Source organism: Lepidochelys kempii, chromosome 1 (genome assembly GCF_965140285.1).
Source record: "Lepidochelys kempii isolate rLepKem1 chromosome 1, rLepKem1.hap1, whole genome shotgun sequence".
Classification (NCBI taxonomy): domain Eukaryota; kingdom Metazoa; phylum Chordata; order Testudines; family Cheloniidae; genus Lepidochelys; species Lepidochelys kempii.
The window spans coordinates 107,711,325-107,739,217 of record NC_136380.1 but is presented as its reverse complement, the minus strand read 5'-3'; the positions used below and the strand labels follow the sequence as shown (position 1 = coordinate 107,739,217).

Sequence of the window (27,893 nt, the reverse complement as noted above, 5' to 3'; positions counted from 1 at the left end):
GTGTGGCAAGTTGTGGAAAAGAACTTCAGCGGCCAATCTCATTTGCATAGGCACACCCACCCTACCTAGAATGAGGCCATAGCTGCCCAAATGGTCACTTTGGCTGCTGTGGGATCCCCAGTGTCTCTGTTATTGGGGCAGGAAGAATAAATTGTTATTACCCTGATTATGGGAACTGTGCTTGGAACTGTACTTGGCCTTTTGTTATGATGGAGGGACTCACCATCAACTCAGCAGCACTCGCTAGGCAAGGGTCATGGGTTCCAAAACTCTGTGAATTGAGAGAGGCTGGGGACAAGTATTAACACTTGGTGGCATGGGCCCCTGGGTGAGGGCCTTATATGCTAATTGCACTTCCTCCTCTCTCCACTGAGGCATATCAGAGCTAATTTTGATTCCATTAAGAGTCTAGTTACAGGCTGCTGAGCTCACTTTGGGCTAATGGTGCACCAGCACTGAGGCTTCTCTTCTACAAGCTGAATTCACCAAAGAGCTGAACTGACTAACAGCTGAAATCACTGAGCATTGTGTTAAGTAGTGGGGGAGCCTGAAGATATATTGTGGAGCAGTTCGTGGGACAGCTGGAGTGCCTTGTGGACAGGCTGGTGGAGCAGTTCATTGGACGGTGGGAGCTGCTGGTGGGACGTGGAGCGGAGCAGTTCGTGGACCAGCTGGTGGAGCAGCGGAGCGGAGCCGAGCAAAGCAGTTCGTGAGGCGGCTGGCGGAGTGAAGGCCCCCTATGGAGCTGTGGGGCGGTCAGCTTCAGATCATGTAAGGTGCCCCTTACCTCTCTTCCCCCCCCCCATCTCCACCCAGGTTGGGAGTTAAAGCTCTGCAGATAAACTTTCGAACTCTGGAGCTGCCCTGACCAGGGACAGAGACTTTGGGGTCATTGGACTTTTAGGACTTTGGGTGACTTGGGGTTGCTGGACTCAAGAACCAAAGGGAAAGGATATGCCCCAATTTGCTTGGGGTGGTTTTTTTTTTTTTTGCTCATGGGTTGTGTTACGAATCCTGTTGGTGGTGTTTCCCCAACATAATGCCACATTGTTTCTCCCTGTTATTAAAAGGCTTTTGCTACACTCAGACTATGTGCTTGCGAGAGGGGAAGTATTGCCTCTTGGAGGCACCCAGCGGGGGTGGTATATATTTGTCCCAGGTCAATGGGTGGGGGCTCGAGCCGGTTTGCATTGTGTTATTGGAATGAAATCCCCTAGATATTGAACCCAGCCCTTGTTGCTGCCAACTCTGACGGGCAGAAGAAGGGTTACAATTGGATCCCCTGCTAGTTCTGGAAGCTCAGGTAGTAGGCAAGGAGTGCATTATTCCATGTGAGCCTTTAAAGAATATTACAATCATTTTGTTCAGATGCAGTTCATTTTGTTCATAATATAGTTATTTATACCATTGTCACTTAAAAATTGGATTACTAGAATACTCTATATTAGGAGTGTGTCAGAAGACCATTTGGAAACATCAACACCCTACTTGCTTAGACATTTGTTCTCATGGAATGCATTATACCTGTACATCTTAATCTGCATTTTTTTCAGAGCTAATTCATTATGCTGGTTTTGACCTATAAAGTTCTAAATACATTAGGTCTTGGTTATGTAAGAAACCACTTCCCTTCTCAGAAGGTACCAAAGCAGTTGAGATCAGAAAAGTCACGCAATCTAATGTACCGTAATTTAAATGGGAGTGTCTGATGACAGGATATTTTCACTAAGAGAAAATAGTTCTTGCACTCAAGAACTCTTTCCACCTTGGTCTGACAGATTTAGACTCTGCTGACTGTCAAGAAATACTGCAAAGCTCATCTGTCCTCCTTTCAAGAAGGGCTCTGATTTGAGTAAGCAGATGAGCTAACGGGGAGTTACATGGGTTATTTTCACTATTGGTTTATTCTCTACATTAAAACAGTGATATTCTCTGTAGTGTTTCTGGTAGTGTGGGGCATGCCCCCCAGATGGGGTCATGAAGCACTAGTTATGGGATTCAGACACAGACCTCTTAATTGTTCTTCAGTGTCTCAGATTTAAATTAAGAAAGTGAGTCTCTCTCTTGCTGTTAACAATGCTAAGAAATTTTTCAAAATTGCCCCAAGAGTAACTGATAGAGAGATGCCTGCCTCAGTTTGCAGATGGCCTGCAACAATAATTCAAAGGTGTAAACTATCTCATTTATTTCAATAGGTGCTAATTCAGATGCTGATGGCAATTATTTAAGGCAACGCTGTTAACTATTTCACTGCTTATGAACGCATATATGAGAGGAGAGGAACAATAATATTATGAAAATCTATATCTGCATTTTCAAAGGATGGATGAGGGCGTGAGAGATTAGTCAATGTGGTCCAAAATATGTGTGAATTAAGATGAGTAGGCCTTTAACACCACATGGTGGGGTTATCGGGTGGGCGCTATTAGTTTCATTTTTCCTAAGCGAGAGTCAGCTTTTAACAGTTTATGAAACCCTGCTCTAGAATAAGTTTTCTGGTGGTATTTGTAATGCACAATAGCCTAGAGCAAGGGGTGGATGAATTTCAAAAGGGTCAAAATAAACATTCCTATTATATAAAATTCAGGATTTTGTGTGAACATACTTATAGACCTGTAGAACTCAACAGGAGTTTTACATTTGTCTTCTTTGGGTCAGGAATTGGCCATTAAAATAGTACTTTTTTCTTGCTATATATTATAAATCAATATAAGCAAGTAAAAAAAAGTTAGATAACACTTTGGGCAATTTCGACATTGTCCCTTTAAACTACATTGTAAAATAAACAGCGACCAATATCCACGCAATACCTGCCAAGATTAAAGTCTGGAGCCTTAGAAATAGAAAAAGCTTAACAAGAATAAAGTGCTCGTCTATCATAGGCTGAATGTAGTGTCTGTTACACTTATTATACATAGCATTCTTTCTTCCATAGATTCAAAGTTGGTTAGATCAATATTAAATTGCTCTTACTTTCATCATATTCACAGATATCTCTTCATGAATACTGAGTGTAACTGAATGCCAAGAATACTTCTTGCTTTTGAGAAACAATTTTGATAGGACTATCTGCCCACTTGGCCTTTAATAGCAAGCAATGGGGAGAAGAGAAAGGAAATTATCTGCTTGTTCCATTTGGGACTGACCTATTATCCAGATACATCATCTCCTAACCAAAACAAAACAAACAAACAAAAAACCCTTGACATGACATTTACACTGTAGTCACTTTACAGACCTGAAAAATTTCTTATGGTAGACTCTCTAAATATGCTGCGCTCAGAAAGAAAAAAGAAAGAAAACCATGACGTATGGATATATTCTTCTCACTGATCGGATTACTTATATTATATGTTGCATTCACACAAACATTTCAGATCTCATACCTTTGCATACTATGTCTCGTTTTCAAGAACACAATGCACTGAATTGTTTTACTTACTACTAACAGTAGCAGGACAATATCAGGATTATCACATGCACAGGCTACATGCACTGATGTCCAAAAATCCTCATCCTGATGATTTACATTTACTCCTCTGTCAATTAGAATTTCTGCAGCAAAGGTATTATCATAACGAGCACACTGAAAGAGAGAAGAGAAGATTACACACAGGGCTTAACTCAAGGTACAAGTGAATTTATCAATGAACTTTTTTCAAAAAAAGAACAGGAGGACTTGTGGCACCTTACAGACTAACAAATTTATTTGAGCGTAAGCTTCCGTGGGCTATGAAATTTATTTGAGCATAAGTCCATAAAAGCTTATGCTCAAATAAATTTGTTAGTCTCTAAGTGCCTCAAGTACGCCTGTTTTTTTTGCGGATACAGACTAACACGGCTGCTACCCTGGAACTTTTTTCAGTTTGTGTTTATTCCCTACATAACATAGAAAGTGATCAGATAATATATTGAAGATTAAGCTTCCATTTCTGAAGGGAGCTGATGGATCCATGGAAATAAACTCTGTGATATGCAGGGAGTACATACTATTAGTGTAGGATCCAAATTTAAAGAAGGCTTGGCTTTCCATAGCTACACAGAGAACAAGATTTACCCTTGATTAAATTACATCATTACAAACCAGGGTTCTGATCTTTCCTAAGAATTTTCATATGGAACAAATTACAGATGGGACTGCACAGCTCCAGGCATAAACAATGAGCTACAGTGTCTTTTGCCTCTAGTTCATCAGGGTTTGAAAACAGCCCAGATGTGCAGTGACAAAAATAAAATAATTATTGCACTCTGATGTTTGTTCAGTGGCTTTTGTGAAATGAATTGGCATTTTTAGTCCACTTCGTGCAACAAAATAATCAATTGTAATTAGCTTTCTTGTTAGAGAGGGTGGTTGACTGACTGGGCATACCAAAGAAACAATTCTGTGCCTCCCAAAAGAATGGACAAGCCAGGTGGTAATTTCAAAAAAGCTTAGGACCTGAACTCTGCTACCATTGATGTCAATGGGAGTTAGGTCAAAATTTAGTACTTCTGAAAGTCCCACTCTCAATTGCAGGTTTAAAGCACGTTAATATGGCAGTCTGGAAAAATGTGAATAATGCTCTTAATTCAGCATCTTTCACAGTCTTTATTAAAGAAATAGATCACTTTTTGGTATAGTGGGGAGAAGACACAGAGGAAAAAGGAAATGAAACAGTTTTATATTGTAAGTAATTTTTGAATGACATTTTATGGTAAATATATTTTTAATTCAGTTCTTGAGTTAGCAGATTTCTCATGCTAATGGCAAAGAATCCTCCAGGATCAGCCTTTTCCCTTACATAAAGCAGATTATATCCAGTTAAATTTTAAAAACTGCTACGTAAATGATCTGAGTGAGCAAATCTTTAAATAAATGCCAAGTTACTTTTAAAAAAATCTTGAAATAAAGTTGTCTGATCTGTTTGTAGCATGACTGATCCCCAGATGTATTGGCACTGTGTTTAAAAGAGGGTCAAATCTGGGTCACATTGAAATCAATGCACATTTTGCCATTGTCCCCAATGGGATAAGAACTTGGCTGTAAATGAACTAACAATATTCACGAAACCGAGTCAGTAGCTTACATACTCGACAGTATATCATGTTTCTCCCTGCATGAAGTTTTCACTTCTCTTGGAATTGTGTGTTAACTTAGGTAGTGACAGGCCCCACGAGACCTACTGAATGTAATGAGGCATGATGCATTAAGCTCAAAAAACCTAAACGACAGTTCACTGAGAACTGCAGTTAAAAAGAGTTTTCCAGTTGCCACGTAGAGTAACTTAAAATCCTTAGAGAAGGTTCTCTTTTGGTTTTAAAATGTGAGTGGGACAGCTTGCTTACAAGCCACACCGCTTTTGGGCTGTTAATGAGGGCCAGATTTTCAGATCTAATTAACAGTTTTGAGATACTTATTTTTTTGGTTGTCCAACTTCACACACCTTAAAGGGGTATCATTTTAAGAGGGCAGTTGCTCAATACTTTACAAAGATGCCTCACGTTGGAAACTCCAAAACACTCATCACTTCTGAAAATCTTGGCCTAGCACTTTTGTTGTTGACTCCTAAATCACAGAGGGGCACGTGAGTAAAGACACCAACAGTATTACAAGGCCAGAGAAGAGAATTAATTTTTCTCTTCTCCTTTTTCTTCTGGTCTTCTGAGATATAAGACACAAGAACAATCAATATGAATGGGGTGAAGATGGGCAGCACTGCATTGGTCTATAGGCAACGTGGGTTTAGGATACAAAACAACAGCATACAGGAATGACTAAAAATTGTAAAATTATGTTGGGAACGCAGTTGGAATTCCATACACAGAGTCAGAGTCTTGAGTCTAATAAGGTTACACTGTATCTGTAATATGCCAGTGTAATAATGCTGCTGTGTTCCATATATGTAAAATGGGAAACATATGTCTCTCTAAACCAAACTGAAATAGTAGTATACTTTTAGGAGACCAAATTCTGCCTCTGTTATACTCATGAAGACATATTGAATTAATCAAGGTTACATTTGTGTAACAAACTTGGGCCCAAGTAACTAAAATTAGATGTTTTAGAACTAAGCCTAATGGCCAACAGCTATGGTAGCTGACCTGGAGCTACATACAGCCTTCAAGAAAAAGGGAACATGAAGGCTGGGTACCTATTGTGGGACATCCTGACCCCACTGAAGTCAATGGAAATTTTGCAACTGACTTCAAAAAAGGCAAGATCTTTTTCCCTAGAAAGAAGTGCTGTACAATATTTACTGAACTTTCTTGATTTATCACAGAGATTACCAATTAACTGTGGGAAAACTTGTTTTTCAATAATCTTTCTTATTCTCCAAAATATGTTTTTGGCAAGGTGCAAGTTGGCTGAAATTTTGGTTCTTACTTCATGGACCTTACATTTGAAAATTGAAAAGATTAAGGAGTCATATTGTCTGTCCACACTCATCTCTCCCCTTAAAGCATTCTTCTTCTGTAAGGCCTTTCAGTGATAACCCATCACATATACAGAATACTCTTAAAAAACAAAGCCAAAGCTTCAAGTTGTCCCTTTGTCCTGCACATCATGTTTAGACTGTGCTATTTGTGCATAACAAAGGATCCTGCTCTCTTTCTCACACAAGAGCCCTACTCATTCTAAAGGGATAATTTGCACACACAGGATTTGGCCCTTAAACTGTGAACTTCGTGTGGCACACAGAGGCAGGTGGTCCTCTATGTCAACAAAGCAAAAATTGTCAACGCTCAAAAAATACAAAAATATTTTCAAATCCAGCATAAATTTGAATCATTTAATACCACTTAGGGTTTGCAGAGCTCTCTCAAGCGGAAATATCATAAGACAATGTTTTTTTGTAGCACATGTCACCTTCAGCCCATGCTCCACCACAGGTCCTGCGTCCAGCCAGCACCAAAGTGAATGGTGCTGGCCAGGGAAGCAAAGGAGTGTGTGCTGTACATTACTAGAGCTGGTTGGGAATTTTCGGTCAAAATGTGTTTTTGACAGAAAATGTAGTTTCCACAGAAATCAAACTTTTCTGTGGGAAAATTTAAACAAAATATTTTGTTTCGGGTTGGTTCAATATGAATTTCAGTTTGTTGAGTTGATCCAAAATGATTAATTTTTAGTCAATTCATCATTAAGTTGCATTTTGTACAGTGGCTAATGGCCTCATTGGCATTGGCATTAAGGCCTCCATTTTCTCCTTTGGGCTGGGCTCTCTGGCCAGATTACATCTGCCATGATGCAATGCAGATTCCCCTCTGCACAGGTTCATGTTGAACTGACTCAAAATGAAACATTTCACTGTTTCCAAATTGAAATTTTTCTAAATATTCCATCCCTTGAAAATTTTTGACAAATTCAACTTTTTGTGCAGGTTTGGGATTAAAACAAATGTTGCAGTATTGGAATTGCCCACTGGACAGAAATTCTGATTTTCACTCAGCTGTATGCATCAGGGTCATGTACAATGAGAGATATAACCAACAGCTGCAACCCACAGGCAGAACCCCCATGTAGTTTAAAGACCACTACATCTGCAGGGGTGGATCAGGTACACTCTGTAAAGTAAATTAAGATGAATAAGATTTATTTTGGTATTAGAGACATGAGTTACTAACTTCCTTGTCTGAATATAAAGTAGTAGCAGCAGTAATCATGGGATTGCTTCCACTAGATTTATTTGGTTTGCTAGCAGTAGAAATGTGTGATCAAATTCTGATTTTCAATTATACTGCCCTTAATTTGGGGGCATGTTTTTTATTGGCTTTTTTAAACAGACTAGAAAACCAGGCAGGCTTACATGAACGTTTCACTAATGTTTGTGAACCTTCTGAAAGAATCTGGGCAAATTAATCATTTTGTATTCAAAACAGGCAAAACTTGTCATATTCTCCTGAGCATTGAGACGTTTGACACAACCCTCAAAGCAAAACTCAGGTGCCCTGCAAATTTATGTGGGTCAAACCAGAAAACATGGTATGCATGATGGGGCCCAGCAAAATGAAATAGAGCTTCTTACAACCCTGCTGTGGGTCCCCAATTGTCCTCCTGTACTTCACAGTAACTAAAAGTGACCAGACACCAGTGTATTTGCTGTATTTCTCTCTCTCCCTTAATTACATGGCAAACACAAACCTGCTCCCTTTTCCTTTAATCACTTAATCTGATATGCAAATAACTATGGTGATCTAAATGCAGATACTGTGTTAGATTTCCATTTGTAGGAGATCAACAGTGAAAAAAAATCAAAAGGAAGGAATGACATCAGTTAAACTGAAGGTTAAATTGTCTTTTTTCTACTCTGTGAAGGTTTTGAAATATTGCATTTCTCCATCTTACGAAGCAGGCAATTTTTCCTTTGCTCTTACTTACTGTGCAGATAATTTATGCCTAAAACATCTAACTGGATTTTGCTAGTAGCTGTCCTTACTACATGATGCATCCCTACATAAGCCTTTTGAATGCCACGATGTATTTCATGTACACAGCTGGATGCAATTATAATCACTGTGGTGCTCCGTGTAGATAAAAAATTATTGATAAGCCTTTGTGGTTGTTAATATGCTCAATATGCTACTCAGAATCTTGCCATATTTATCCACTGTCACGAACACTAATCTTCAATCACTCTTACCAGATGGAGCAAGGAGCCTCCTGAGGAAATAAGAGTGTGAGGGTCTGCACCATCCTTTAGTAGCCGTAGCACTGAAATATCGAAGAAAAGAGAAGGAGAAAGAATTAATGCACCAATGCACTCAGCACTGAGATCTTAATAGCCTGATTTTTCATCATCTTCATTAACAGATTTAATAATATATGCAAACCTCTGAGATAACATATGTAAAACGATCATGTCAGCATTTCCTGTCTCATTTATTTTAATGGTTAGGTCTGGCAGTTCAGGACCTTTGATAACTTGCTAACTATAAGCAATATCAAGGACTTCCCTAGAGCAGTATTTTTCAACCAGGGATCTGGGGCCCACTGGGGAGCCAGAAGCAGGTGTCAGGGGATCTGCCAAGCAGGATCAGCATTAGACAGGCTGGGGCCCAGGGCAGAAAGCCAAATCGCCATCACATGGGGCTGAAGCCTGAGCAACCTAGCCTTGCGTGGACTCCTGTGGCATGGGACGGGGCTGACCCTGTTTTTTATATGCAAAAAAACAGTTGTTGTGGCACAAGTAGGCCGTGAAGTTTTTTATAGCTTGTTGAAGGCCTCAGAAAGAAAAAGAGAACCCCTGCTCTAGAGTATGATTGTGTTTCTGTAATTCTGAACACAGGATATTCCATAGCAAGGTCAAAGTCACCAGATTAGACCATGTTCATGTCAGTGCAGAATACAGTTAACTGATTTTATTGTATTTTGCAGAGTTCCCTGAAACCTAGAGGCTTTTTCGCTAAATGATTGAAATTAGTATTCATAACATATATTACCTGAAATTAATCTTCATGCCACAGTTTAGTGAAGTGCACTCCATTCAACCTCTACAGTGCATTGTCTGATCACTGACATAGCATAATTCCTGAAAAGATATTTGGGTATTCTGCTCAAGGTTACATATAACAAATTCCTTTGAAATGAACCCAGGCATTTAACTCAGAGCAGAAGATAGCCCTGCATATTGGTGCTCCGTCAGGATTGATAATTCTTTATTCTTTTTCCTTGGTCTCTATGGCTTTTATAACCTTTACACTTGGAATTCAGGAATTGACTAACTCACTCTATTAATGTTCATGCCAGGGCAGGACTGAATGATGAAAAGGCCAGACATTATCAGGGGAATTCACCCCTGCACTGCAACCCACTTGTGCTGGCTAACTGGCAGAAGAAGTCCACAATGACCTCACCCCTGAGAAATACCCTCAGCACAGAGGCCCTCTATAGAAGCACAGCTGGTTCCACATTCTCATCACGAGGCCATGGCCCAAGAGAAGTTATATGATGGGTTAGGGGTATGATGGGGCTTCAGCAATTCTGTGTCATTGCAATGGCCCATAGTAGACGAGCGCACAAGTTAAGACAGCTCTTATGGCTCTCAGCCCCTGAACAGAGGAGTTGCAAACCGTCTCCCTTTTTTGATCTGCACCGGAGCTTACGCTTCACTCAATATAAGAGTTGTGAAATGCACAGAAATATTAAAAGCAGTCACTGAAAGAGGCTGTCACAGGTTCCACAGTGAACTCTCTGTGGTCCAGTAAGGGCACCCACTCTAGGCTCCAAGCTCCCCAGCAGTCATAGAATCATAGAATATCAGGGTTGGAAGAGACCTCAGGAGGTCATCTAGTCCAACCCCCTGCTCAAAAGCAGGACCAATCCCCAATTAAATCATCCCAGCCAGGGCTTTGTCAAGCCTGACCTTAAAAACTTCTAAGGAAGGAGATTCCACCACCTCCCTAGGCAACGCATTCCAGTGTTTCACCACCCTCCTAGTGAAAAAGTTTTTCCTAATATCCAACCTAAACCTCCCCCACTGCAACTTGAGACCATTACTCCTTGTCCTGTCCTCTTCCACCACTGAGAATAGTCTAGAACCATCCTCTCTGGAACCACCTCTCAGGTAGTTGAAAGCAGCTATCAAATCCCCCCTCATTCTTCTCTTCCGCAGACTAAACAATCCCAGTTCCCTCAGCCTCTCCTCATAAGTCATGTGTTCCAGACATGACATCCACATCCTTCTTCTAGTGTGGGGCCCAAAACTGGACACAGTACTCCAGATGAGGCCTCACCAATGTTGAATAGAGGGGGATGATCACGTCCCTCGATCTGCTCGCTATGCCCCTACTTATACATCCCAAAATGCCATTGGCCTTCTTGGCAACAAGGGCACACTGCTGACTCATATCCAGCTTCTCGTCCACTGTCACCCCTAGGTCCTTTTCCGCAGAACTGCTGCCTAGCCATTCGGTCCCTAGTCTGTAACTGTGCATTGGGTTCTTCCGTCCTAAGTGCAGGACTCTGCACTTATCCTTATTGAACCTCATCAGATTTCTTTTGGCCCAATCCTCCAATTTGTCTAGGTCCCTCTGTATCCTATCCCTGCCCTCCAGCGTATCTACCACTCCTCCCAGTTTAGTATCATCCGCAAATTTGCTGAGAGTGCAATCCACACCATCCTCCAGATCATTTATGAAGATATTGAACAAAACCGGCCCTAGGACCGACCCCTGGGGCACTCCACTTGACACCGGCTGCCAACTAGACATGGAGCCATTGATCACTACCCGTTGAGCCCAACAATCTAGCCAACTTTCTATCCACCTTATAGTGTATTCATCCAGCCCGTACTTCTTTAACTTGCTGACAAGAATACTGTGGGAGACCGTGTCAAAAGCTTTGCTAAAGTCAAGAAACAATACATCCACTGCTTTCCCTTCATCCACAGAACCAGTAATCTCATCATAGAAGGCGATTAGATTAGTCAGGCATGACCTTCCCTTGGTGAATCCATGCTGACTGTTCCTGATCACTTTCCTCTCATGTAAGTGCTTCAGGATTGATTCTTTGAGGACCTGCTCCATGATTTTTCCGGGGACTGAAGTGAGGCTGACTGGCCTGTAGTTCCCAGGATCCTTCTTTTTCCCTTTCTTAAAGATTGGCACTACATTAGCCTTTTTCCAGTCATCCGGGACTTCCACGAGTTTTCAAAGATAATGGCCAACGGCTCTGCAATCACAGCCGCCAGTTCCTTTAGCACTCTCGGATGCAACTCGTCCGGCCCCATGGACTTGTGCACGTCCAGCTTTTCTAAATAGTCCCTAACCACCTCTTTCTCCACAGAGGGCTGGCCATCTATTCCCCATGTTGTGATGCCCAGCGCAGCAGTCTGGGAGCTGACCTTGTTAGTGAAGACAGAGGCAAAAAAAGCATTGAGTACATTAGCTTTTTCCACATCCTCTGTCACAGTCATCTCTTTTGGGTGGAGACTTGCATCTCTCTCCCTCCTGACTTAGGTTTTTCCAGGCTGCACAGTTCCCTGCATACACAGTGTTATTCTCAGCAAGCCAGACTCCCTAACCAGGCCAAGGTCTGTGCACTGCTAAGTCTCTGAAGGCTATGAATAATGTAATTGCCAGCAGTTATGAGTTACCACACAGCTCTTTCTAAGCAAGCACATTTATTCTTAAGGTGAAGGTAATGCAAAGAAAAGACATTAAAAATAAAATAACCTATGCACATGCTAAAGAACTTAACAGAGGCCACCCTAACTCCAACCTAGGACTTTAGGGAAAGGTTGGAAGGACTGATACCTGCCAAAGGTTGCCACATAAGAATGGCCATACTGGGTCAGACCAAAGGTCCATCTAGCCCAGTATCCTGTCTTCCGACAGTGGCCAATGCCAGGTGCCCCAGAGGGAATGAACAGAACAAGTAATCATCAAGTGATGCATCCCATCTTCCCTTTCCCCCACCCTTGAGCAGAAGGTTCTGTCCATTTGCTGTATCAGAAAAAAGGCTCTAAGTCAGTTTAAAGTCAGGCTATTTATCTGAAAGTCCTTTATTTGTCAGTAGTCTCTGGAGACTCCAATTTGAACCAGTATATTTGAGCCTCTGCAAGTGGTGGTACCTCCTTGGAGGTGTTATAACCTCAGTCAATTTGCCTAATCAGCCTCCACTGTTCCTAGTTCCTAGAAAGCTACAGTCACCCTTCCCCATGGAAATGCAGACAATGCCTGGAGCACAATGATACATAAACTTAACACAGTGAGATCTCCCAAATATATTGCAGGAAGTTGCCATCTGTCACAGAAGCAAGATGTGAACTCATGGTCTCTTGGCCTCCAGTTCAGTGTACTTCCCACTATGCAAGAGATGCTGATATGGACAGGCAAACAAGACCTGGGAGCATGCAGAGTGCATTGGAGCATTCACAAAACTAGCAGGTCAGTGATTAATCTGTTCTACAGCATATGAGCAAATGGCATTTTTTAGAGGTGTGATAAATGAGAGTGGGGGGTAGCTCCCTTTTGTGGACAGCCAGCCAGTTAGCTATAGAATCCCTCTTGGTACTTGTTCTCTACTTGCTTTACCTGAAAAGCGTTAACAAGTCCTCAGGTAAAAGGAAGGGAGTGGGCACCTGACCAAAAGAGCCAATGGGAGGGCTAGAACTTTTTAAAATTGTGAAAAAAACTTTCCCTTTGTCTGGCAGTTGCTGTTCTCCGGAGAGAGAGGACAGAGCAGAGACAGGGCTGAGACTATTCTGCAAAAAGCTTTTTGTCAGGGATGGAAATCATCAGATCATCCCTAAAACTCCTCATTTGAACCCCAGATATGTAAGTAGATCAGAAAATGTCTAGAAAGACGTGACTAGGTTTATCTCTGTTTATTTCTTATTGGCTTGTGGACTCTTCTGTGCTAACCCCAAATGGTTTTGTTTTACTTGTAACCTTTAAGCTGGACCTCAAGAAGGTTATTCTTGATGTTTAATTTTTGTAAGTGGGTTTTTAAAATCTAGCAAAAACCTAAGTATTTTCTTTCTTTTTGTTTTTAATAAAATTTACCTTTTTAAGAACAGGATTGGATTTTTGGTGTCCTAATTGGTTTGTGCATATGTTGTTTAATTAGCTGGGACAACAGCTAATTTCCTTTCTTTTCTTCCTCAGCTCTTCCTGAAGGCGAGCGGTGGGTGAAAGGGCTTGAGGGAAGGAAAAGTGCTCCTTCCTCGGTTCCTAAAAGGTTTTTGTTTGTTTGTTTTTGCACTTGGGTGGTGGCAGCATCTACCCATCCAAGGTCAAAGAGAAACTGTGACCTTGAGAGTTTAATACCAGCTTGGAATGGCCAGTATTAATTTTTAGAATCCTTGCAGGCCCCACCTTCTGCACTCAAAGTGTCAGAGTGGGGAATCAGCCTTGACTAGAGGTTTCTAACTTAGCCAGATCTTGGTGGTATTCCATGGAACACTTAGGCCTTGGCTCTCCTGCTATGTAATTTGAACTTCCTGCTACAAACCACAGAAGCACTAGAGTTTTTCAAAAATGGTCAGATGTGCTTTTTTGTTTGTTCAGTAGATTTTTTTTAAACACTGGCAATTTTCACTAGCTTTGTTTTCTGAAATGGCTGAGCTATTCTTGATTAAATTTTCCAGAAAAAAAATCTATCGGAGTCAAACACCAAACAGAAAATTTCAGCTAAAACAGTTATAAGTTTAATAACGTTATAATGAAAACAGGGATTTATAATAGGAAGGGATAGGCAACTTTAAATATAGGAGCAGCTACATGCTCCACCTATAATGATACATCTATTTTGGAAGAATCAAAAAATGACAGTTACAACAACAAATTCTACTCCGTATTTCATTTCAGGCTTTGAAAATCAACAGACAATCTAAACCCTCCTATAAATTCAAACCTGAAGAATAAAACCATCATACCTCCTCATTTGCTATTTTATTTGTTTTTGCTTCATTTAATTTAGTTAATTGCAAAAAGGCTTTGCTTTCTGGCAAACACAATTTTGTAGCTAAATACTCTTAGACTCTACTGTTGTTCTTGGCACTGCCACTGAACTGGGAAGCAGAACACTGAGTAATGTGAATTAAATGGACTGTGTTACAATTGCCAAGCGAAATGGAGAATATAAAGGAAGCATATTTATACTTGCCATAAACTTGGCAAAAGCAGAAGAATGAAGGGAATTATTAGTTAAATTGGAAAAGATGGGGATCAATATGAAAATTGAAAGGTGGATAAGGAATTGGTTTACAGGGAGACTACAGCGGGTCCTACTGAAAGGTGAACTGGCAAGCTGGAGGGAGGTTACCAGTGGAGTTCCTCAGGGATCAGTTTTGGGACCAATCTTATTTAATCTTTTTATTACTGACCTCGGCACAAAAAGTGGGAGTGTGCTAATAAAGTTTGTGGATGATACAAAGCTGGGAGGTATTGCCAATTTAGAGAAGGACCGGGAAATCATAGAGGAAGATTTGGATGACCTTGTAAACTGGAGTAATAGTAATAAGATGAAATTTAATAATGAGAAGTGTAAGGTTATGCATTTAGGAATTAATAACAAGAATTTTAGTCATAAGCTGGGGACGCATCAATTAGAAGTAACGGAGGAGGAGAAGGACCTTGGAGTATTGGTTGATCATAGGATGACTATGAGCCGCCAATGTGATATGGCCGTGAAAAAAGCTAATGCGGTCTTGGAATGCATCAGGCGAGGTATTTCCAGTGGAGATAAGGAGGTTTTAGTACCATTATACAAGGCACTGGTGAGACCTCACCTGGAATACTGTGTGCAGTTCTAGTCTCCCATGTTTAAGAAGGATGAATTCAAACTGGAACAGGAACAGAGAAGGGCTACTAGGATGATCTGAGAAATGGAAAACCTGTCTTATGAAAGGAGACTCAAGGAGCTTGGCTTGTTTAGCCTCACTAAAAGAAGGTTGAGGGGAGATATGATTGCTCTGTATAAATATATCAGAGGGATAAATACCGGAGAGGGAGAGGAATTATTTAAGCTCAGTACCAGTGTGGACACAAGAACAAATGTATATAAACTGGTCATTGGGAAGTTTAGACTTGAAATTAAACAAAGGTTTCTAACCATCAGAGGAGTGAAGTTTTGGAATAGCCTTCCAAGGGAAGCAGTGGGGGCAAAAGACCTATCTGGCTTTAAGATTAAACTCAATAAGTTTATGGAGGAGATGGTATGATGGGATAACATGATTTTGGTAATTAATTGATCTTTAAATATTCATTATAAATAGGCCCAATGGCTTGTGATGGGATGTTAGATGGGGTGGGATCTGAGTTACTACAGAAAACTCTTTCCTGGGTATCTGGCTGGTGAATCTTGCCCATGTGCTCAGGGTTTAGCTGATCACCATATTTGGGGTCAGGAAGGAATTTTCCTCCAGGGCAGATTGGAAGAGACCCTGGAGGTTTTTCGCCTTCCTCTGTAGCATGGGGCAAAGGTCACTTGGTGGAGGATTCTCTGCTCCTTGAAGTCTTTAAACCATGATTTGAGGACTTCAATAGCTCAGACATAGGTGAGAGGTTTTTCGCAGGAGTGGGTGGGTGAGATTCTGTGGCCTGCATTGTGGGGAGGTCGGACTAGATGACCATAATGGTCCCTTTTGACCTTAGTATCTATGAATCTATGAAAAAAAACCCCAAATTATTTCTTCCTCCTCTCATTTATAGGAGCCCAGTGATTAAAGATCATTTGCCCGCCCCCACACAACACATCCCATTATGGGCTAAAGCTCAAAAGCTGGACTTTTTGTCCCTATCAGTACTAATGAACATCACAGAATGCCCTCAAAGGGGGATGGGGACATACTGTTCCCCTTATATTATAGCTGCCAGAGTCCTAGACTCCACAACACACACACACACACTTTGAATAGCTTGTTCAGAAGCCTTGTAATAGTTAGACCACCAAAACTTCCTGGCACCTGCCCCGCTCCTATGCACTGCATAGTTTCTTACTTCGCCTCTTCAGGCACCTAATAGTTGTCTTTATGTTGCAATTTCTATCCAAGGAACTTTACAAAAATGAACTAAGACTGGCTACAGCCTTCCAATATAAGTATAATCCTCATTTGCAAATGAAGAAAGTGACGTATAATAGTCCTTAAAAGTGGGATTTTCCCAAAAGTGCTCAGTGTTGGCCTAACTCTGCTCTCACTGATGTCAAGGGGAATTTCAGCACTGACTTCAAAGAGAGCAGATCTAGGCCAATGCTGAACACTTTTTGGAAATCACATTGTGACTCTGGCAGACCAGGTGCCAGGTCATGCCAAGGCCCCAGGGCCGAACACTGCAAATGCATAGCTGGAAACTGGTCTGGATTACCTGTGGGTTAGTATACTTAAAATAGATTTTAGTGTTATAAGAGTGTGTTTAGACTTTATGGAATGCTTGTAGGATGCTGCATGTATTAATATTACTTATAATATCTGTATATGTGGTATAAAGTTATACTGAGTGTTTTAATTGTAAACCTTTGTTACTGTGTAATTCACCCAACAGGAAAAAGAAGCAGTAATTAAGGTAAAGTGCTCATCCAGCACACAAGATGGTCCATTGAAGACAAATGAGGCATTGTGTAGCACCAAAGGACAGAGACCTTGTTGACTGCACTCCTAACTCCACCCTGGAAAGGGAGGCCTGTGCATGAACTCATCCCATCAGCTTGGATTCTGGGTTGAGGGGGGATAAAAATCCTTGACAAGGAGAAACTTGGTCTCTTTATGCTGTCTGGACTCTGAGGGGCAAAGATTCCGAAACATAAGCAAGAGATCCTCATGCTGTTGGCATGGGTCAGCCTCAAAAAATATGCAAAGCTGCTTATTATAGAAACTTTTATTACCTTTTAAAATCTACAACTGTAACTCATTTGTGTGTAAAAACAATGAGGTGTCCTTGTGGCACCTTAGAGACTAACACATTTATTTGGGCATAAGCTTTCGTGGGCTAAAACCCACTTCATCAGATGCATGGAGTAGAAAATACAGTAGGGAGGTATAAATATACAACATATGAAAAGATGGGAGTTACCTTACCAAGTGGGGGGTCAGTACTAATGAGCCAATTCAATTAAGGTGGAAGTGGGCTATTCTCAACAGTTGACAAGAAGGGGTGGAAATCACTTTTGTAGTGCTAATGAGGCCAATGTAATCAAGGTGGCCCCTTTCAAACAGTTGACAAGAAGGTGTGAGTATCAGCAGGGGGAAATTAGTTTTTGTAGTGACCCATCCACTCCCAGTATTTATTCAGGCCTAATTTGATGGTGTCCAGTTTGCAAATTAATTCCAGTTCTGCAGTTTCTCGTTGGAGTCTGTTTTTGAAGGGTTTTTTGTTGAACTAAAGATTTTTTTTTGTTGAAGAACAAAAAAGCTTCAAAAACAGGATTATCCTTCCTGCCAGTGAGTCAAAATACAGAAACACTTTGAAACATCTGTAATTCTTGTGACCACACAGTGAGTTGAAATCTCTGCAGAGATAATGACAATGACCATTATTGCTTTTTCAGCAGAAACCAACTACAGAGATTACTCCACTAACAACGTATATATTTGTTGCAGACATAAACCCAGTACAAAAATACACTTTAAGCAGATCACATTCATAAATATATGAATGATTCACATACAAAAATGAGATTAAAGAAAATAATCACTTCAAGTTTTTATCCATCTAGCTTGCTTTCTTTTTCTTCATTATTGCTCTGTAGAGTCAGCAGTACTACAGAGATCTCACATCACAAAGACTGCAAGGGCAGTGGATGTGAACTCTCATGTAGTTTGGGTCAATATTCTTTGTCCTAAAATAGGATCAGCTGTTACAATCCACAACACACAAAAGCAACTGACAAGCCTCTACTTTTTTTGTAAAGGAAATAGGATTTACCTCACTGTAAAGAAGAATAAACATCCCAATGTAATTCAGTTAGATATTCTCTGGTGATTGCTCTGGTCTCCCACCATGAAATCTGATCTTTTGTGTGCTTTTACCCTATACTATACTGATTTCACGGGGGAGACCAGCGTTTCTCAAATTGGGGGTCCTGACCCAAAAGAGAGTTGTAGGGGGGGTCACAAGGTTATTTTAAGGGGATCGCAGTATTGACACCCTTATTTCTGCACTGTCTTCAGAGCTAGGTGGCCAGAGAAGCAGCAGCTGTCTGCCAGGCGCCCCGTTCTGAAGGCAGCACCCCGCCAGCAACAGTGCAGAACTAAGGACGACAATACCATACCATGCCACCCTTACTTCTGCGCTGCTGCCTTCGGAACTGGGTGGCCAGAGAGAGGTGGCTGCTGATTTTGGGCCATGATTTCACGGTCCGTGACGCATTGTCATGGCCACGAATTTGGTAGGGCCCTAGTTATGCAGGAATAAGTGGCACACAGATTTCTGACTCTCATATACTGTATGGGTGCACTATGCCAACCTAACCGATCCTCATGATGGAAATCCTATTAAAGCTACTGAGAATATTACCTAAGGATGAGATGAACAGGCCCTAAAGCAGGACGTTAAAAGTTACTTGAAAAGAAATATATAGATACATATATAGTCAACCAACCATATTAGAAAGAGAATCAAGATTTGATTAGGATTTTATGTAAATGCTGAGATCATTTTTTGTCCCAACAAGTCTATCCAGTTTTCCATAGATGTAATTTAGATATTACACAGTGCACTATATTATTAAAATACATTACACATACGAACACACAATTACTATTATTATCATCTCCTATCCATAGCCTTTTCCCATGACTTCTGCTCACTTCCACCTCCTGCTTCTATCCATACCTTCCTACACTGCTCCCTGCCCCCACATTTCTTAGCTCTGGCCCCACTCCCATTCTGTTTCTATCCACTCCCCCTAGACTGGCTCTTTGCCCCGTCCCTTTCTGTGCCTATTTCTCCCCCAGCCCCCCCCCCCCCCCCCCATACACACACTCCTCACTCTTTGCATTCCAGTCAGGCTGTTTCCTCCTTCTCCTTCATACTGGCTGGATCCCAGCAAGGGGAGCACTGAAAGCACAGGAGAGACAGTCTTCCTGTTCTCAGTTCTGATGCCTTATCCTTTGTAAGAAAGTCCTGCTCAGCCCCTGGGTCATGCTCAGTGTAGATGGTATCTTTGGAGAATTTAGCCACCAAATTAACAAGTCTCTACTAAACTTGTGTGAACTGAGATTTTTCATTTAGTTTATAACAGACGAATTTGGGTGGATTTTCATGGGAACAGCAAAAGGCCCCTCCCTGACATCAATGTGACCCCCTGCCCTCCCTCTTCCTTAAAGAATGGAGGTGCTGGAGCTTTTCAATTACAAGATTATAAGGTTGTGAGTTTTTATTCACCGTGGGTGAAATAACGTATTTTCTCCTAATCTCATTCTTGGAAATGGCTGAAGAACTGTAGTTGAAACTGAAAAAAAAAAATCAGTTTGAGACAGACACCTGTCATGGAAAATTTCAACCTGAAAGATTTAAATTTTGGCACAGTTAAAAGGAACTGAAAACAGGGTCTTATTATGTAAAGTGTTAGGCAACCTTAACTATAGGTGGTGTTCCCAGCTGTAATATGAGCCACCAATTTTTGTCAGACGATCCTGTGTAGAATTCTTTAAAGGTATGTGATAGGACTGAAGACCATTGTTTTAACTGGGTGAAACCATACTGAAGATGGTGGGCATAACTGCCGCCCTTCATTTAAGGTAGTTGTAAGGAGTCATTAAACTCCTTGATGGTACTAGGTAGCTGAAACAATATGACCACCACTCGAAACAAAGGCACCCGCAACAGAGTCATGTGGGCAAAGGGGTTTTGTTGGGTATTGTGTTAGTAGAGATCTGTGTGCCAGGCTATGTGTACTTATGAACCTTTCAGCGGCAACAGGAAGAAAGTCAAGGAAAGTGTGGGCCCCTTACTGAATGAGGGAGGCAACCTAGTGTCAGAGGATGTGGAAAAAGCTAATGTACTCAATGCTTTTTTTGCCTCTGTCTTCACGAACAAGGTCAGCTGCCAGACTGCTGCACTGGGCAGCACATCCTAAGGAGGAGGTGACCAGCCCTCTGTGGAGAAAGAAGTGGTTCGGGACTATATAGAAAAGCTGGACTAGCACAAGTCCATGGGGCCAGATGCGCTGCATCCCAGAGTGCTAAAGCAATTGGCAGATGTGATTGCAGAGCCATTGGCCATTATCTTTGAAAACTCATGGCGATCGGGGGAAGTCCCGGACGACTGGAAAAAGGCTAATGTAGTGCCCATCTTGAAAAAAGAGAAGAAGGAGGATCCGGGAAACTACAGGCCAGTCAGCCTCACCTCAGTCCCTGGAAAAATCATGAAGCAGGTCCTCAAGGGATCAATTCTGAAGCACTTAGAGGAGAGGAAAGTGATCAGGAATAGTCAGCATGGATTCACCAAGGGCAAGTCATGCCTGACTAATCTAGTTGCCTTCTATGATGAGATAACTGGCTCTGTGGATGAGGGGAAAGCAGTGGACGTGTTGTTCCTTGACTTTAGCAAAGCTTTTGACATGGTCTCCCACAGTATTCTTGCCAGCAAGTTAAAGAAGTATGGACTGGATGAATGGACTATAAGGTGGATAGAAAGTTGGCTAGATTGCCGGGCTCAACGGGTAGTGATCAATGGCTCCATGTCTAGTTGGCAGCCGGTATCAAGTGGAGTGCCCCAAGGGTTGGTCCTGGGGCCGGTTTTGTTCAATATCTTCATTAATGATCTGGAGGATGGTGTGGATTGCATCCTCAGCAAGTTTGCAGATGACACTAACCTGGGAGGAGAGGTAGATACGCTGGAGGGTAGGGATGGATACAGAGGGACCTAGACAAATGAGAGGATTGGGCCAAAAGAAATCTGATGAGGTTCAATAAGGACAAGTGCAGAGTCCTGCACTTAGGACAGAAGAATCCCATGCACCGCTACAGACTAGGGACCGAATGGCTAGGCAGCAGTTCTGCGGAAAAGGACCTACGAGTTACAGTGGATGAGAAGTTGGATATGAGTCAACAGTGTGCTGTTGTTGCCAAGAAGACCAATGACATTTTGGGATGTATAAGTAGGGGCATTGCCAGCAGATCGAGGGACTTGATCATTCCCCTTTATTCAACATTTTTGAGGCCTCATGTGGAGTACTGCGTCCAGTTTTGGGCCCCACACAACAAGAAGGATGTGGAAAAATTGGAAAACATCCAGCAGAGGGCAACAAAAATGATTAGGGGATTGGAACACATGACTTATGAGGAGAGCCTGAGGGAACTGGGATTGTTTAGTCTGCAGAAGAGAAGAATGAGGGGGGATTTGATAGGTGCTTTCAACTACCTGAAAGGGGGTTCCAAAGAGGATGGCTCTAGACTGTTCTCAGTGGTAGCAGATGACACAACGAGGAGTAATGGTCTCAAGTTGCAGTGGGGGAGGTTTAGGTTGGATATTAGGAAAAACTTTTTCACTAGGAGGGTGGTGAAACACTGGAATGCGTTACCTAGGGAGGTGGTGGAATCCCCTTCCTTAGATATTTTTAAGGTCAGGCTTGACAAAGCCCTGTCTGGGATGATTTAGTTGGGGATTGGTCCTGCTTTGAGCAGGGGGTTGGACTAGATGACCTCCTGAGGTCCCTTCCAACCCTGATATTCTATGATTATGATACAGCCAGGCTGCTGTAAGGTTTCCTGTGTAGGTGCTCTATGCTGGTGGAAGAGAGCTCTCCTGCTGGCATAATTAAACCACCCCCAATGAGTGGTGATGCACTCCCACCAACATAGCGCTGTCCACACCAACGCTTTTGTCAGTGAAACTTTTGTTGGTCAGGGGTGTGTTTTTTGTAGAGAGAGTTTTTGAGCTCAGTAGTGACTATAAAGGGGTTCAGAACTGTGAGAAAAGAGAGGGTCTTCTGTTGTTTTATCCTACTCTGTTCAGGGAAACAGGACTTTGTACATTCATTATAAATCAACAGGATTGCACGAAAGAAATTCCTGATTCCACCATCAATTACTTCTCCAATCAGAAATAATCCACGAGACTTCCTCATATTTTGTCTAATTGTTTGGTGCATGTAAATGAGCACAGTTCAATTGACTTCAAGGGAGTTTTCCCCAAGAGATAATTTGATTCTCTGTTTATTATTTGTCTTATAGTAGTGCCTGAAAATACCAAACAATTTAAAACCTCATTGTAACAGACGCAGGAGAAAGAGTACATAAGTTCTGAAAAATATTTAAATAAAGTAATTTGATGTTGGGGTTTCCCAAGACAACTCAACATGTCCATCACCTTTCCGAGAGGCATCTGACAATGCTGATCAAGGTAATAAAATGAATCTCCCTCTCTTTTACTTGATTAGAAAGGAGCTTTCCAGAGGTATTCAGCCTTGTGAATCTCCCATTTCCTCATTGAGTACCTGGCTCAAAGAGCAGATTTTTTTGGGTGGGGGCAGGGGCAGGGCTGTTTGTTTGGTTTTTGCACACAGAAGTAAATGATGACAACAAGCTTTACAATTTCAGGCAACATTCATTTCATATACACAATCTAACTCTTATGCATCTAGACCTCAGTGTTTGAGTCCATTGAACTTTACTGATAATATTATTGTATGTTTCTTGCCTCAGCTGATGCTAATCTTAGTTCTCACTGGAAAATGTAATGTCCCTTTCATTTTCTGTAATAACCACAATCCACATGTACTCATTATGGATGAAATTCACTCGAGTACACAGGGTTAGCCCAGATTTTATGCACTCTTTCAGCCCACAGCACAGAGGAGAATTTCACTCCTTATCTATGGGGATATTTTGCTTGCTAACTTAAATAATACATCTTTTAAAAATATTGCAGAACACTTTTATTTTCCTGAGTACGTTATAATTTTTATAAGGAGGATTTTTGTAAAACAAGATTTCCCCTCAAAACCTTCCAAATATCTTCAAGATCAAAAGCAATCTGTTCTTTCCTTCTATATTGATTCATTTTCCTACATGCCTATATGAGTTTCATTGTGATTTCTGTTACATAATGTAACATTTGTTAATACATGTACCATCCTCAAAATTGGCCTTAGGGACACCTGAAACAGTCACAAGAGACACCTAGGAAGAAGGAGCTCTTGGGAATACATGGATTCTGTGGTCTCATTTCCCATAAGACTCTTTTCAAATTTTAAACAGCTGATAGGCAGTCTTCTGACCCTCCAATCTTCTGACACAATTTTTTTCTTCTCAATGATTAAAATAGAGACTCTGCACACAAATGTGTCAAGGATAAAGTGTTAATGCGGCACTGGAATATTCCCTTTTTCTCATGCAAATCTGTAAGAAGATAGCATCTCTGATCTCTTGGGCACCAGAAGGCCTGACTAATTATGTATACATTGGAAGATCCATATGGTGTGCTGAATGTACAATAGCTATAGAGCTTTCTGTGAACAATTCCTGTGGGGGAAAGACAGCAGCCATTTTGTTGCCAAAGTTGCTGGAGACAGTACAGAGGAAATACACACACTGGGCTTTCTAATGGAGATTTTGCTTTTAACTCTTCTTGCTGTTCTCCTTAGTTTACAGAAAGTAATTCAGACTGAAAGAAACTAGTTGCACATTCTCTATAGAAACACAGCTCCTTCTGGAGATCATCAGCAGTGACATTAAACAGCAAAAACCAGCACTTTCTCTTCTCCAACAGCCAAGCAAGCAGCATTTACAGCCGTAGGGCCTTGGCTCCCAAGAGGGTATCTTAAACTCACTCCCTGTGACTGTCCTACCCTGAGGCAGAATCAGTATTCTTTTTACATTCATTCAACCTCAGCATCATTTCTATGCCCCAGCACCAATCCATTTTCACATTGTACCAATTATAAGAAGATGAGCCTGCAATATGTTCTGGTGCAGATGAATACTGATTTTATATGTTATTCTTAGGCCCTGAAAAGCCAAGGAAATCAAGCCAGAATTGTCATAAATCTTTAATGAACACGACCCTAAAACTACAATGAATTGATTTTTTTTTTACCTTGGCACACATATTATGATTGGTTTTAGAGAAATTTTAAGATTCAGGCAGTGTTATCAGTAGATGTAATCATCCAAATCATCCCACCCATTTGTTTTATTAATCTAACGTACATTCTATAGCAGCAGATTGCCACTAGTGATATTGCTTATTGCTGATGGTTTCTTTCAAACCTCCACCTTTTGATTTCTATTATTTATTCACAGCAAGCATTAACACACTGAACACCCTTTTTGAGAAACTCATTCTTAATCTCTTGTTATATCAATCCTGGGACTGAGATGTGATTTCCACAGTGATCTGTGGCAATGTCTGTCAAACTTTCTCAAACCGAGCAACCTTTTTTAAATTTTTGAATGATACAAACAAAAAAAACTCTTCCTTTATCAAATGCATTTATAAATTAAAGAAAATGATCAATGAAAAGAACCCATATGAAACGAGAGTTATACAAATTATGAACTTCCTGGAGAATGGTGGATGCGAAAGGGGGAAAAAAAAAAAGCAGTTTTCCATGTTTACTGACTTTGAGAAATTTTTGCCTGGGAGGTAGAAGTAACGTTGATCTCTGCTAGGATACTGTCTTGGAAATAAAACAAAATTGCTGCCCCATTTTTCCTATGCTTATAGCTTGTAAATCCCATGCAGCCAGGAGTCAGATCATAGAATCATAGAATCATAGAATATCAGGGTTGGAAGGGACCCCAGAAGGTCATCTAGTCCAACCCCCTGCTCAAAGCAGGACCAATTCCCAGTTAAATCATCCCAGCCAGGGCTTTGTCAAGCCTGACCTTAAAAACCTCTAAGGAAGGAGATTCTACCACCTCCCTAGGTAACGCATTCCAGTGTTTCACCACCCTCTTAGTGAAAAAGTTTTTCCTAATATCCAATCTAAACCTCCCCCACTGCAACTTGAGACCATTACTCCTCGTTCTGTCATCTGCTACCATTGAGAACAGTCTAGAGCCATCCTCTTTGGAACCCCCTTTCAGGTAGTTGAAAGCAGCTATCAAATCCCCCCTCATTCTTCTCTTCTGCAGGCTAAACAATCCCAGCTCCCTCAGCCTCTCCTCATAACTCATGTGTTCCAGTCCCCTAATCATTTTTGTTGCCCTTCGCTGGACTCTCTCCAATTTATTCACATCCTTCTTGAAGTGTGGGGCCCAAAACTGGACACAGTACTCCAGATGAGGCCTCACCAATGTCGAATAGAGGGGAACGATCACGTCCCTCGATCTGCTCGCTATGCCCCTACTTATACATCCCAAAATGCCATTGGCCTTCTTGGCAACAAGGGCACACTGCTGACTCATATCCAGCTTCTCGTCCACTGTCACCCCTAGGTCCTTTTCCGCAGAACTGCTGCCTAGCCATTCGGTCCCTAGCCTGTAGCTGTGCATTGGGTTCTTCCGTCCTAAGTGCAGGACCCTGTACTTATCCTTATTGAACCTCATCAGATTCCTTTTGGCCAAATCTTCCAATTGGTCTAGGTCCTTCTGTATCCTATCCCTCCCCTCCAGCGTATCTACCACTCCTCCCAGTTTAGATATTGATGGCCTCCGTGTAACTGAGACATTGGTTTTCCTGAATTTAAAATTGTGATGTAAACTTTGAATCAGGAGAAATAATGGCTGCATGGTGTTTCACTTGTTCTTTTATAACAATAAAATAAACTGTTTTAAAAAAGAATAATTTCACTGACTTGAGCTCCAACCTTATTTATAACCCCTATAGGTAGAACCCTTCCTTCGATGGCATTCCCTCTCCTCTGTTTCCCAGGCAGCAACTGACAGTCTTTCCTCTGAGTGTTTAAGCAAGTAAATGTGATGAGTACCAACACTGTACTCATCACAAACCATGTAGTGCCCCTGTGACTGGGTGCACTCCATAACGCCTGAAGAACAGGGTGGGGGTGGGGGGAGATAGATTACCTGATCTCCTTACAAAGAGATAACAAGGTTGGGTTTTGCTTTACTTGGCAAAGTTGAGTTCTGTTATGGTGGCCAAAGTTGCCCCTCTCTCCCACTTCTCTGAATGTAGAAGAGGTATGCATACAGCAAAGGAAGCTGGCAATTTCAAATATGGATTCTGGATAAGTCTGTGAGAAACAGGATTTAAAAACAAGCTGATGCATATTGATTTACTAACTAAATGGACTCAAACAATTTGCATTTGAAACTTTCACCAGACATATATTCTAAATGATTAGTCTGGATATTTTCCATATTAATCCCTTTCTGGGAGTTTATTGTATTCTGTATTATAGCTGGTTTTCAAAAAATAATTAGAGACTATGTCTACATACATGGACCCTAGATTTAAAATTACCTCGACTACGTCCTCACTGAGGTAGAGAAAAAGAGATATACATCACATTTATCTCGGGCAAAGTTACTGCACATGTATGTACACACACAGTTCTCTTCGCAAAGGGTGTGGTCACTTACTTGTATATCTCTTTTTGGATTAGCTGTTTCACTGACAGAACTCTGGCCAGATCAATTATGAGGAGAGAGTACAGGAAACTGTTATATTAGATATCTCATCCCATACACCTACCAGTAGTTTGTCTTTCTGCATTGATTGAATTAATGGGTCTTCCTTTTTCTGCTAGCATGTATTACCATCTCCAACTCTATAATGGCTAGACAAGCATTTCTGTCACAATCATATAAATACTATTATAAATTCAAATAGAATTTAATGCAAAGCTTCTGATATTCACAGAATTTTACCATATTTGTTCAATTTACTTTAATTTTAATACGCTCTCTTTTTCATGTTCATTAAATGATGGGCAATAAAACATTTCTATCTTAGACAACAATAAGACATCAGAACAACCCACTCTCTGTAGTACCATTTCCCCACCCTGTTCTAGCTTAAATTCCAATCTACAGACGTCTCCTTTGCCACCCATTGAAGATTTTTCAAGACTTTCCAAGTTAACAAACTCAGCTAAAACAATTGTTCACTCTATTCACGTTTTCAGCTGAAAGGATTATACGCTGTCTGATTCTCCTATGATTTATGCAGGTTCTCCACCAATATAACTCCTGTGGCTTTCATAGAATTACTCCTGATTTACACCACCGTGAATGGAGTCTTTTTTTTTTCTGCTCCCATATCATATAAAGCATACCTGGTGTCAAGTTTACACAAATTGGTTTCCAAATAGTGCAAGCAACATAATAAGATCTCATTGTCCAAGAGTTTCTTAATTTGTTACCTTAAATTGCATTTATTTATGTCTTATTATACTTACTTGCTTGACTCTGAATAATTCCTTCACGCTCTTGATATTTACACACTTCAAATATTTTGTAGATTTATTGGGCTCCAGCCTACTTCCACTAATGTCACTAGAAGCTTTTGATTTGACAATTCAATGGGAGTAGGAAAGAACCCATCAAGTCACCTCTTATTCTTATAAA

At 41.1% G+C, this 27,893-nt stretch overlaps 1 protein-coding gene across 5 annotated transcripts in view; it reads right to left on the bottom strand.

Moving 5' to 3' along the window:
- MYO16 (myosin XVI) overlaps positions 1-27,893 on the bottom strand; it is a 610,604-nt gene that overhangs the window by 419,265 nt on the left and 163,446 nt on the right. For all 5 annotated transcript variants that reach the window (XM_073349543.2, XM_078853554.1, XM_073349529.2 and 2 more), the window contains exons 3-4: positions 8,619-8,689; positions 3,443-3,586 (exon numbers count right to left, since the gene is read on the bottom strand). In XM_073349543.2, the coding sequence (XP_073205644.1) occupies positions 3,443-3,586; positions 8,619-8,689 (215 nt within the window). The remainder of the gene's footprint in view (positions 1-3,442; positions 3,587-8,618; positions 8,690-27,893) is intronic.